A 12406-nucleotide genomic window follows, 5' to 3' on the forward strand; every position below is an offset into this window, starting at 1 on the left:
ACACTGACCGTCTCAAAAAGCTCCAGCTTTACTCCGTAGCATATCGCCTACTCCGAGGTGATCTCTGCCTAACATATAAAGCTATGTCAAATCCAGAGCTGTTGGACATGCTACACCTAAAGAAATCCCAATCCCTCCGAGCTACACGCTCTAGGGACCTAAACCTTGCCACCACAAGAAACAGGACATGCTGTAGGGATAGATTCCTGTCCCAGAGACTTCCCATACTCTGGAACAAGCTACCCATCTATGTCAAGCAAAGTTCTTCATTAGCACTCTTCAAGAAATATCTTGATGAGTGGATGGGAAATAGGAAATACACCCCGGGGATCACTTATGTGGCTCTTCTCGACAGTGGCACAGGAAAATAACTTTCTTGGGTGGCGTAAGCCAGGGAACCTTGTTGGCTAGGCTTACTTAGGCCCTTGGGCCGATATCCTAGTACCTACCTATGAACCTATGAACTTTTGAGTAATTATCATATTGGAGACAGAACTGCATTTATAGATCACAGAGGTAATCTTATGGCACATATTTTAGACAAAACACAGAACTGCATTTATAGATTACAGAGGTAATCTTATGGCACGTGTTTTGGACAGAATGTAGAACTGCATTTATACATTACAAAGGTAATCTTATGGCACATGTTTTGGACAGAAAACAAAATAGCATTTATAGATTACAGAGGTAACCTTACTGCACATGTTTTATAAAGCAGAACTACCTTTATAGATTACAGAGGTAATCTTATAGCACATGTTTTGGACAGAATGCAGAAGTGCATTTATAAATCATAGAGGTAATCTTGTGATACATGCAGCAGATGCAAATACAACAGTAAAGAAATGGCTCTAGGCAGAAACCAATGGATTTTACAGATTTGACTGTTTTGAGAGAGCTCCCACCTGGGCCAGTCAGGTTCCAAGAGTCATAGCATGATCTGAGGTATTTTGTCTGCCCAGCACTAGTGTAGATCTGGTACTGTAAGACCAATGGAGTGTTGAGTGATTTATAGATGGTTTCAAGTAAGCTGCCAGTTTCCCAAATGACATAAAGAAGGTTATTGCTTGTATTTTGGGTAATAACAATGTATTGATATAGATAACAAATAGTAAAGGTCCAAGGATAAAACCTTGAGAAATGACAGAGAGGACTGAGTGGAGGTAGAGTAAAAGGGAAATTTTAAAGAGACTATCCTGCAAATAATATGGAAAACAACCTCAAAAAGACTACAGAGGGAGAATTATTTGAGACTAAAATAATTATCAAGGCCAAAAACGTTGCCAAGTTTAATGAATGTCGGCATTGTCAAGTGAGTGATTTAGGGTAAGAAAAGTAGTGCTGGTACCATAGTCCTATCTGAAATCATGCTGGTGATGTTTGAGGAGGCCATACAATTCTATGTGCTCCTGGATATGGAAAGTGGCAGCTTCTCCTAAGATTAACATCTAGAGAGGTGGTGAGGCTGTAGGCTGAAATGAGTCTAGTGTAATGCTAGAAGACAACACAGGCTCTAGAATAATGTTTGACTATTTTATGACAGTTAGCAAACATGCCACTACACAGTTAGGTGTTGAATATGTCATGCAGAAGTAATGAATGAAAGTCTTGCAGACCCTAATTAATGTGGTGTAAAGATTATAAGAACCAGCTTTTCCATTGTTGGGAACCTTTTGAGCATTTTATTAATCTGTGCTGGAGTTGTGATTTTAAAATGGAAATTAGCAAACAAGACAAAGGTGAATTCAAAAAAAGCATTAGGTTCCTGAAGAAAAGTAGTAACAGGCACAGTGGTGTAGAGGGATGTAACTCTAACTACAACCCAGATGACCTTAGATTAACTAGCAACCTGGGTGCAGGAAGAGCAGGGGAGGGAGGGAGAAGGGGGTAGAATCAAGGAGGGAGGGTCTTCTTTCTTTGATACAGACACTTTCCAGTGGTGAGATGTGTCATAACTGTAGGACAGACTAGCGGTAATATTATGGCATCTGAGGGGGGCTGGAATGAGTGGATGTTGACTGTTGTGATGCACATGAAGTTACTAGCTCCACCTACTTAGGGCGTATCAAAAACTCTCCCTCGTGTACAGTACTATGGGATGCTGCATGCTGCTCTACTCCACTTTCACTTTCCTACCCAACATTTCTGAAGTACCAGTCCCAGGGAAAGTATTAGGGACACTTAAGGATAAACAGCGCTACCAGGCAGCTGACAGTCAGATGGAGGCATGCAAATGGGGAAAAAGGAGAGACGTAGCAATGGTAGGGGCACTAAAGTGAGAGAAGAAATGTTGTGCAAATGCTTCTGCCATCAATTTGGTATTACAGATTGACTGACTGTTCATTATGACACCATTTGGATGGAGAGGGACTGACCATTCCTTGGTGTTAATTTCCTTCCAGAATGTTCTGCGATTTCATGGAAGTGCTACCTAATGTGTCTGCACTTAGAATATGACTTACTTCTTTAAAGAAAAAAAAAAAGAAATATATATGTAGTTATTCATTATATTGTGCTTGTCTGCCTTACCTTCAAAAATGGAAAGGTAAGAATTGCGAGGGACTTCACAACATAAATCAGTTTAAGTGGTTTTCATTTTTTCAACTGCTCTTCTTGTAAGATATAACACCTTACCTTATACTGTAAAGGACATTTCCATTTTTGAAAATTCGCAATAGCTTGTTATCTGTGGTGACCTCATGAAAGTGAGCTCCTTTTTCATTGGCAAAGAACAGATCAGGTTTCCAGATGGAGTCCAACATAGATGGGTCAAGATCAAGGGAATCGTCTGGGTATTCACTGTATGATAACCGTGGATCATTCCACTGCTGTCGCAGGAAAATATTTACTCTGTAGTCCTGAAAAAGAGAAGAACAGAGAGAAGAGAGAAAAGTTAAATGATGCAGTCATACAAAGATGAAATGACTGTAAATTTCCGGTATAAAATATTCAGTCATTCATAAACAGCAACAAAAATAAAAAAGACTGTTTTGTACAGACTCAGGAGTTCCTGCGAATAACATACATGAATATATTAAGACAGACAGGAAAATAATGGACATCCATAATCATCACAAAACAAGAACAAGAACAGGAACATCCTGTTATCCAGTTTTATTGATGTTACTTGCATCGGCTGCAGCTTAACAAAATGAAAAGAGATTTTATCATGAATTCACATTGAAGTGCTGCTGTTGGTCTGAGATCTGGCAGTTTTGTTCATTGGAGTGGGGCAGTTAGTGCAGAAGATTAAGGATTTGAGCTGTTAAAGAACCACTTCCTGTAGCTAAACGTACAGGGTTTGATTACTTTCACCCTTGTTTGCCTGCTGTGTGACTCTGAGAAAGGAACTTAACCAGACAGTGCTTCAAGGTTGCCCCTGAAAAGGGATTCTTGTGTCCAGTGACCTTAACTGGTTGACAAATGTGTGTAAATAAGTAAGTAAGTAATAAGCAAGTAAATAAATAAATAAATAAGTAAATAAACACAAAAAAACAACTATCAGCTTGGGCACTTGAGGGCTGCTCAGGTGGGGGGGACTCACAGGGCCAATGCCAGATTACATTTCCTGGGGAGAGGCTGTGAGTTTTTTCTGTAGCTGGGTACACTCTATTGTAAACTGGAAGCAGATGCCAACAGAGCTGGAGCTAGGTCAAATAGGGCCTTAGGCAGGGAAAAGATCAGGTTCCCCCCTTACCAGCATACCCCCACAGCCATTTAGTGCCCCATTACTTGGCCATATCTCTCCAGTTTTCATAAACACTGTCCAAGCCTGTCAATGTGCATTCTGTTTTCTTCTTTACATCTCAAGCATTACAGATGTTTAGATTTAATTTAAAACTTTTATTTCAAATTTTATAGCACAGATGCTGATATCCATTTGCTAAACAAAACAGTATAGTTTCTTAATGAAAACAGACTTAGCGTGAGCAGCAATAAATGTCTCTGCCGCTGAAACTCACAATTGTTGAAATTTACATTCATAGAAAATGCATTTGGCCAGTGGTCAATTAATTGTATCTTTGAGCTGTTTTCAAACCACTGGCCCCCTGCACAAATTTTTAGGACCGTGAAAAAATGCTTATGTTCTTTGATTCACCTTCCTGATAGTATTAAATTATATTCCTTGTTTAGTACAGCATCACTTGTTAGAGAGTGTGTTTAACAATAGTAGTTTTATACAATTGTCCACTAAGCAATGAAATAAAACATATCAACAGATAATGACAAAACAATCCAGTTTAGAACATTTCAGCCTTAAAAGGAAACTCAGATGGCTGTCAATATAAATCCACCAGCATCAGTCAATATGCATAATCCCTGCAGAAATAAGTATTATTTATTTTATTTTACATTTTATTTTATTTTACATTTGTTGACCGGGCTAGTCCAACTGGATATATGTCCATTTTCAGTAGAGGCCCGGGGAGAAAAGCTCCACTAGTTATACACTTTACATAAAGGCATAAAAGGTTACAAACAATTATAACAACTATAACAAAATAAAAAACAGATAAAAAGAAATTAAATATAAAATTGCTAGTTAAAAATTTTTTTTTTTTTTTTTGTACTGGTAGAGAATAGAGTTAACATTAATCTGGATTAGTGCAGGAGCAAAGCCAGTGTTTATTGAGATAAACTTTGAGTTGGTGTTTGAAGAGTTGGAAAGAGGTTAAAGAAGTGATATCAGAGGGTAGTTTATTCCATGCTTTTCCAACATAGTTGGAAAATAAACTGTCACCTGCAATATTGTTAGGTTTGGTAGTATTAATCAGAAGTTTATTAGAAGAACAAAGTTGTTTCAGGTTGTTATATGGAGAAATAAGGCTAGAAAGTATTGGTGTGTTGGTTGGCTCATATAGAATCTTATAGGCAATTAAGATCTGTTGCAGTATAATTTGGTTAGGAAGTTCCAACCAGCCTAGTTCTTTTAGGTTTAAGCAGTGATGTGTTCGAAAAGGAGATCCAGCAGCGAATCTAGCTATGTTATGATAGGATGTTTCTAGTTTCTTCATGTTGTTTTTGGAAAGATTAGTGTAAATGGGGGAGGCATAGAGAAGAGTGGAGATTAGGTGAGATCTAGCAATGGTGGACCTTGCTGTGGGTATTAGGAAAGGTTTGATTCTATACAGGGATCCTATTTTTTTATTAACTAATTTTATGGTATTATTGATGAAGTTGAGGTTATTATCGATAGTTATACCTAAAAGTTTTGTGGTCTGGTCAGGAGCGATGAGTGTTCCGTCAGTGGACGTAAGAGTAAAGTAAGGTGTAGTAGATTTCCGAGTAGGAGAAAAAAGTAGTAGTTTGGTTTTCTTAGGATTGAGGAGTAAACAGCGGTGAGAGAACCATTGTTCTACAGTGTTAAAAGCTTTTTGAGTAAGTGAGTGGAGTTCTGTTTGAGAGTTCGCGGTACAGATTATAGTTGAGTCATCTGCGTATTGTATGCAGGTAGTATATGGGATTGCAGATTGAAGGTCATTAATAAAGACTGAAAATAATAGAGGGCCTAGGATAGAGCCTTGAGGTATGCCTAAGGAGATAGGTAGAAGATTAGAAAGTGAATTTTTCCACAGAACTGCCTGCTGACGATTTTCTAGGTAGGATGCAAACCAGGACAAGGCAAGATTATCAAGAGCCAGAGATTTTAGTATGTGTAGTAAAAGTTTATGGTTCACCATATCAAAAGCTTTGGATAGGTCAATGAAGACAGAGGATGATGTATAGTTTTTGTTGCAGTTAATGTTAATGGAGTTTGTGAAGGAGAGTAAAGCAGTGGTGGTACTGTGTGAGGGTCTGAAGCCATGCTGACAGTTAGAAAGTAGGTTGTTGTTGAGAAGGTGATTTAGTATTTGTTTGTGAATACATTTTTCCATGATTTTTGCGATTGGTGAGAGGAGAGCTATTGGTCGAAAGTTAGAGAAATCATTAGAGTTTCCCCCTTTATGTAGTGGGATGATATGAGATATCTTCCAGATAGAGGGGAAGATGCCTTCTTTTATAGATCTATTGATCAGGATAGAAATAGGGTAGGCTAAGGCTTTGGCACCTATCTGCAGGAATTCTGCAGGCAATTTGTCTGCAGAGGGTGTGGTGGGTTTTAACTTTTGGAGCAGTGATGTGATAAAAGAGGTAGAGACAGGTTGTAAGTGGAGGGTAGGAGGTGTATTAGATGTATGTGGAAGTAGATTAGAGGTATCAGGAGATAGATGGCTAGCAAGTGTTTGGATAGTATTTGTGAAGAATGAGTTGAAGTCATTTGCTGTTTGTTTAGGGTTCTCTGGGTTAGAGTCACAGGGATTAGGTGTAATGGAATGACCTGGAGATAGAAGATTGTTAATACTGGTCCAGAATTTTTTGGGTTCCTTATTAGTGTTGTGCTGTAACTGAAGGTAATAGTTTTTTTTGTCTATCAGGATAGCTCTTTTGGTGCTGTTTCTAAGCTCTCTAAAGTTTTGGCGATCAGTTAGATTTTTAGTGTTACGCCATTTAGACCAAGATTTGTTTCTAAGTTTGATTTTATGTGTAGTATCGTTTGTTAGCCAGGGGGCTACTTTTGTTTTGGTTCTGATGGTACGGGTTGGGGCATGTCGGTCTAGAATTGATAAGAATGTAGAGTTAAAGTATTCTACTGCATCATTAAGAGGAAGATATTTTAGGGAGGACCAATTACAACGTTTTAGATCAGCTTGGAAGTGTTCAGAGTTAAAATATTTTTTTGTTCGTAGTGTTCTAAGGGTGGCAGGTAAGGTTAGGTTGATTTTGTGTCTAATGACATAAGTTATACGGTGGTCGCTTAGATCATCTGGGAGGATACCAGATTGGTAGGTTTGTTGGGGGGTATTAATCAGAATCCAGTCTAAGATAGATTCATGGTTGTTGGATTTAACAGTTCTGGTAGGACAGTTTATGAGTTGAGTGAAGCCATAAAGGTTTATATGGGATGTAGGGTTAATATTGTTACAGGAATTCCAGTCTATGTTAAAGTCGCCTAGAACTAGTGTTTCTTGGGGGAGGTTGTTTGACAGAAAGCTAAGGATACATTCTAAGGTGTTAGTGTTATTTCCTGGGGGAAGATAAACACAAATTATGTTAATAGCTTTACTAGTGTTGATTTGAAGTTTTGAGCTGATTACTTCTGCATTATTGTCTAGTGGAAGGTTAAGATTTATTATACTAAGTTGGAGTTGTGCTTTGTAGAGAATTGCTACTCCACCTCCCTTTTTGGTTTTACGGTCCATTCTAAAGATACTATACCCAGGGGGGGTAATTTCATTGTCCTTAATGGTTGGTTTTAGCCATGTTTCTGATAAACATAGGATATCAAAATGGTGAACATCTAAAAGGGCATGGAGTTGGGAGATTTTGTTGCAAATGCTTCGTATGTTTAGATGAGCTATAGTAAGAGAGTTGGTATGTATGTTTGATGTAGTGAGAGAAGCTTTGTCTTGTTTATTACAGCTATTAGTGTTTGTGCTATTTGGGCCAGGGTTAGGGTGAATGTCCCCATCCAATAGAGATTGGGGAAATAAGAAATATTGGAGTTGGATTTGTTTATGAAAGATGTCAATATGTTTTTTATGTTTATGTTTGCTAAGCTTAAGGTAAGCTAGTTTGAGATATTTGGTAAATAGGTAGTTTGGTTTGGTAGTGAGATTTAAGGTGGCTGGTGAAAAAGGTGATGTGGGTGTAGAGGTACATTTAGAGGGAAACACAAGTGAGGAGTGAAGTGGGTGTTCATAGGAGGTTAGGAGATAAGTAGTTACTAGAGGAAGCAATAGTGTTAAACAGATAGTTATTTGAAAGTATATTGGGAGCGGTAGTGTACACATTGTGTATATTAGGGAAGTAAGAGAGATGATGAAGAATATCCAGAAGTAATCTGAATAATTCTGCATTAAAGAGAACTATAACTAATGGAGAGGCTGCTTTTGGCAAATAACTTTGCATCTGAGTGTTTCATCAACAAATTCACTGCCTCCTGCCCTTAAAGAATAAATTGTTTATCTTACATAAAAAATGGAGAAATGGAGGGCTTGTAATATGCAATAGGGAAAGGCTGGCAAACTGTTCATAGTTACTAGACATCTTACCCAAAGGAGGACCGACTCGGGAGTGCAGCACCACTCCCATGCTGCACAGTATTGTCTGCAATTGATCTACCTGTATGGGAACATAACCCACAGTCTCCTGCACTAGAAGCAAGTGTGCTACCTATTGCACCACTGACACTGAGCTGCACAGCTCTGAAACTCTGACTGACATTGACAGACTGCAATCCTCAGTGATCTATGAAAACAGAAAAAAAAGAAAGAAAGGAAAGGAGATCTGGCAGATCAGCTGGCAGTTTGTGTGAGGTTAAAGGCACTTGTCTGCTCTTAAGAATTAAAGCTTCAGGGTTTGACTTTGAGCAAAGTCACTTGTTTAGACAGCGCTCCCTAAATGGGCACACACACACACAAACACACACACCCACACACACACACACACACACACACACACACACACACACACACACACACACACACACACACAGGTGGGAGGATGGCATAATGGTTAAGGTGTTTACCTTACAGATGCAAGGTGCAGGGTTTGATTCTCACATGGGGTAATTGGCTAGGCTTGAAATGGCTCATAAGGGCAGTTAGCCTAGTTCTAACCTATGAACTAAACCTATGAACACACACACACACACACACACACACAGGTCCATCATCTGTTTGCTCTTTAAATGTTCTCACAAACATTTGCTCTAAAGTGCAACAAATCCATCAGGGCTTGCTAAATCTCATACCTAGTTTGATATTAGGAGGTTTCTAAGGCTTACATAAGTTCTGTAGGTTGCTAATACTTGATGTGTTTTTCATATTTTCATTTAACAAAGTTTTATTGAAGTTTCTATTTTTATTTTTATAGCAAACCAAGCTAACATGGGTCCCACAAGCCAACACAGTCCCTAGACAACTGCTTAGGTCACTTAGAGCTGATGTTTTACTGAAGTTTCTTTTTATATAGTAAACCAAACCAACATGGGCCCGAGGCAACTGCTTAGGTTGCCTAGTGCTGGATCTGGCTCTGGATGCCAAGGGTGTGTGTTTAAGCTTCTTAGTTTCAGTAGCACTTTTGGGGAGGGTGGAACAAATGCATTGGATATGATTACGTACCTTAAGTACTGTAACAAAGTCCAAAGTCACAGCATCAACTCAACATGGGGAAACTTCACTGAAAATGGTTTTGTCCCTTTGGCAGATAACAAACATGCTTAGTCTAAATTAATTCTGTTGAGTGTGTTTATAGTTTAGAATTTTAAAGTTCACACATATATATGTATACATGTATATTTCAGCAATAATCCTTGACTGGGTGTGGGTATCACAGGACTTGTCCATAGCTGGTGTGGCTTGATTGCAAGGGTGAAGCCTCAGTGAATAAAAAAAAGCCAGCTGTGGGTAAATCCTGTGATACCCACACACTGGAGTGGATTATTGTTATTATACAATGACATCCTTGGCTCTAGATGATTGTCACTGTTGAAGTGACTCCCTGACCCCATATGTAAAATGGGAAAAGGGGTTGGGGATGGACTATTTAAGAGAAAAATGTTTTACCTTTTCTAAATAATGTCATTGTATAATCAGACCTTAGTGCTCTTCCACCAGCTTCCTGGTAGTCTGGGGCATGCATGATATGTACTGTATATGACCTGTCTTTGCAAATGGCTTAGTCAGCACTGCATGGTCCATGTACTCTCCCATCTGCTAGATTTTCTCAGAATGTCCATATGTTTGCTTCACATTGTTGGTCTATTTTTCATTCTGGCAAATCATTAAAGAATGACATAACTAAATAATGCCAGCCATATCCTTATTTATAATATAAGAAGTCGCAAGGTATGCTGTAGAGCTACTTGTAGAAGCACTCCTAGTACTGAAATCTATGACTTTTATAAATATCTTACCAGAAGAGTACATTTCTCTCTTTTTTTTTTCTTTACATTTTAAATTCTCCTCTTATCTGTGCAGATGACTTTGTGGGGAAATGCTTTATTTGCAAAGCACACTGATTGGATAGACCAATTAATATGCTTATTTTTGAATATTAAATTAGTTGCTTCAGACAATGTTGTACATATCAGCTTTTTTGTTGAATAGTTTTAGAGTGAAAAAAAATTAACGTTTCCAGTCAGTGATTTAATACACAATAAACTATATGGTGGGCAGAAATAAGCAAATAAGTCTGTAGAGGTATGTACGATAGGTCTAGTTGCCAATATCACAGAATGGATGGACTTGCTTCCATGGAGATATTTTAGATTTATCATGGGCATGCTGACTGAGACATGCAATTAGCGTGCACATTTTTTGAATAATAATAATAGGCAATTACTGTATATGCATGTAATATATACAGGTAGATACACCTACAGTATTTCTACGTTTTCTATTCATGTATTTGTTGACAGGGTTAGAGCAATGATACAAGTGTACTGTTTTTAGGCTCAGACATTGGTTTACAGTCAGATAAAAAAGGATACAATGTAATAAGAAGTTGGTTACACAGTAACTGATATTAAGAAAAAAGTAATACAATCAAATATACAACAGCAGATGTGTTAATGAGTTCAAGGGTGGCAAAAAGTTGCTAAACTTGTTACTGCAGGAGTACACAGACTAAAAAAGACAGACATTTTACTGCATAATTAATACTGAACTACTTTAGTAAAGGAATACTATTTTGTATATAATTAATTTTTTTACAAAAGTACAAAAACTTGTAAAGGTGCACTCTTTTACACTGAGGTATATACATCAGGAAGAGGAGGATAGTGGTGAAGGGTTTCTAGATGTAATAGGTGAGAAGAGAAAATGTACATAAAGTTTGGAGGAGGAAGAAGCTGAAAGCTTTGTGAGGAAAGTTTTAGGGGAGTGAACAGAGTTTGAGAAGTGGAAGAGGAAGGTGGCAGAAAGGAGAGGTATATGAAGATGAGCTTTGTGGTGGGTGGAAGTCAATTTGATATTGTTGTATCTGTTGTCTGGATACGTCTGGACATTTTAAGAGGACAGCCTGAACCTGGGAGGATGGTGTATGTATGTGTATGTGTATGCATGTGTGTGTGTGTGTGTGTGTGTGTGTGTGTGTGTGTGTGTGTGTGTGTGTGTGTGTGTGAATTTGTGGAAGGAGACGTTGTGTTGTATCTCTAATATGCTGAGATGTGTGGCTGCTGTGGAAGGTTCAATATCTTCATGTGGGGAGCAATGAGGGCTAGTGGACCTCAAAAACTTGGCAGCAGTAAGAGTGCAGGCAGTGTTGCTGAACTATGTTGTGGAATAGTGGGTTCTAAAGAAACTGCATTTAGAGTGATTGAGCAGGAAGTATTTCATGTGTTTATGGAAATTAATGAGTAGTTGTAATCATTTAATATCTTTTGTTACAGTTTCGCAAACACTAGATTAGACTCCCTTAGATTATAAGGAAGCTAACTTTTTTCTGGAATTCTTAGAACATGAGGGGGGGTAGCTTTCTTCTCATACCAGTTTGTATAACAGGGTATCCAGTAGAAGTAATGCAGTGATGCGGCCTCTTTCTGGAAACAAGTGTTGTTTGAGATGGTTTCTAGAGCAGAATACGTATTTTGTGAATTGGAAGCAATGAGTATCAAACCATATTTAACCTGATGGAGGAGAACTCTTTTCTGTATTGCTGTCCTAGCTGCTGGAGGGTACATGTGAAATTTTACTAAACCAGAAGAGTAATTTATTAACTTTGTCTTTAATAAATTGAATATGATACTGCAGTTAAGAAAAGCATCCATCTAGATTCCAAACTATCAGTAGTACACAACTGTTTCCTGCAGATGGTTTTGAAAGTAGGAGTTGGAGCAGGGTTGCAGAATTTGGAGACTTTTTGCAGAGTTCCAAAGAACATTATTTTGTGTTTCTCATGTCAAGTAATAGGTTGTTTCTGGTTAGCCAACTACAGAAGAAGGTCAGATTCAAGTTGCAGTTTTATGATGCCAGGTGTAGGGCCAGATCTGTATATGACCATGTCAGCTGCTTATAGCAGAACTTGGAAAGCATGGTTGTCCCAAGGGAGATTATTGAAAACAAGAGAAGAAAATATGTGAAAGTACTGAGCCTTGATGGACACCTTTGGAGATGTGAGTTAGAGCAGAGGATGTGGAAATAGTCTATACCTTGAAGTGTCTGCAAGACATAAAATCTATAAACCATAGGGCTGGATCAGGGTTGATGCTGGTAGTGGTTAGGGGGTATAGTAGCAGTGACTGATTGACTGTGTCACAGGCTTTTCTTAGTCAGTAAACATTGCAACAATTAGTAGTCCTTTATTTCTACTAATAGAGATGTCATCTGTCAAATATACTGGATGGTCATAATCATACCTC

At 38.3% G+C, this 12406-nt stretch overlaps 1 protein-coding gene across 1 annotated transcript in view; it reads right to left on the reverse strand.

Annotated features, from left to right (window-relative positions):
- GLRA1 (glycine receptor alpha 1) overlaps nt 1-12406 on the reverse strand; it is a 1257010-nt gene that overhangs the window by 976888 nt on the left and 267716 nt on the right. Inside the window, exon 2 of the mRNA XM_044069419.1 lies at nt 2638-2861. Coding sequence (XP_043925354.1) covers nt 2638-2861 — 224 coding nt within the window. The remainder of the gene's footprint in view (nt 1-2637; nt 2862-12406) is intronic.

Source organism: Protopterus annectens, chromosome 4.part0 (genome assembly GCF_019279795.1).
Source record: "Protopterus annectens isolate FY-2018-M chromosome 4.part0, PAN1.0, whole genome shotgun sequence".
Taxonomy (NCBI): Eukaryota; Metazoa; Chordata; order Ceratodontiformes; family Protopteridae; genus Protopterus; species Protopterus annectens.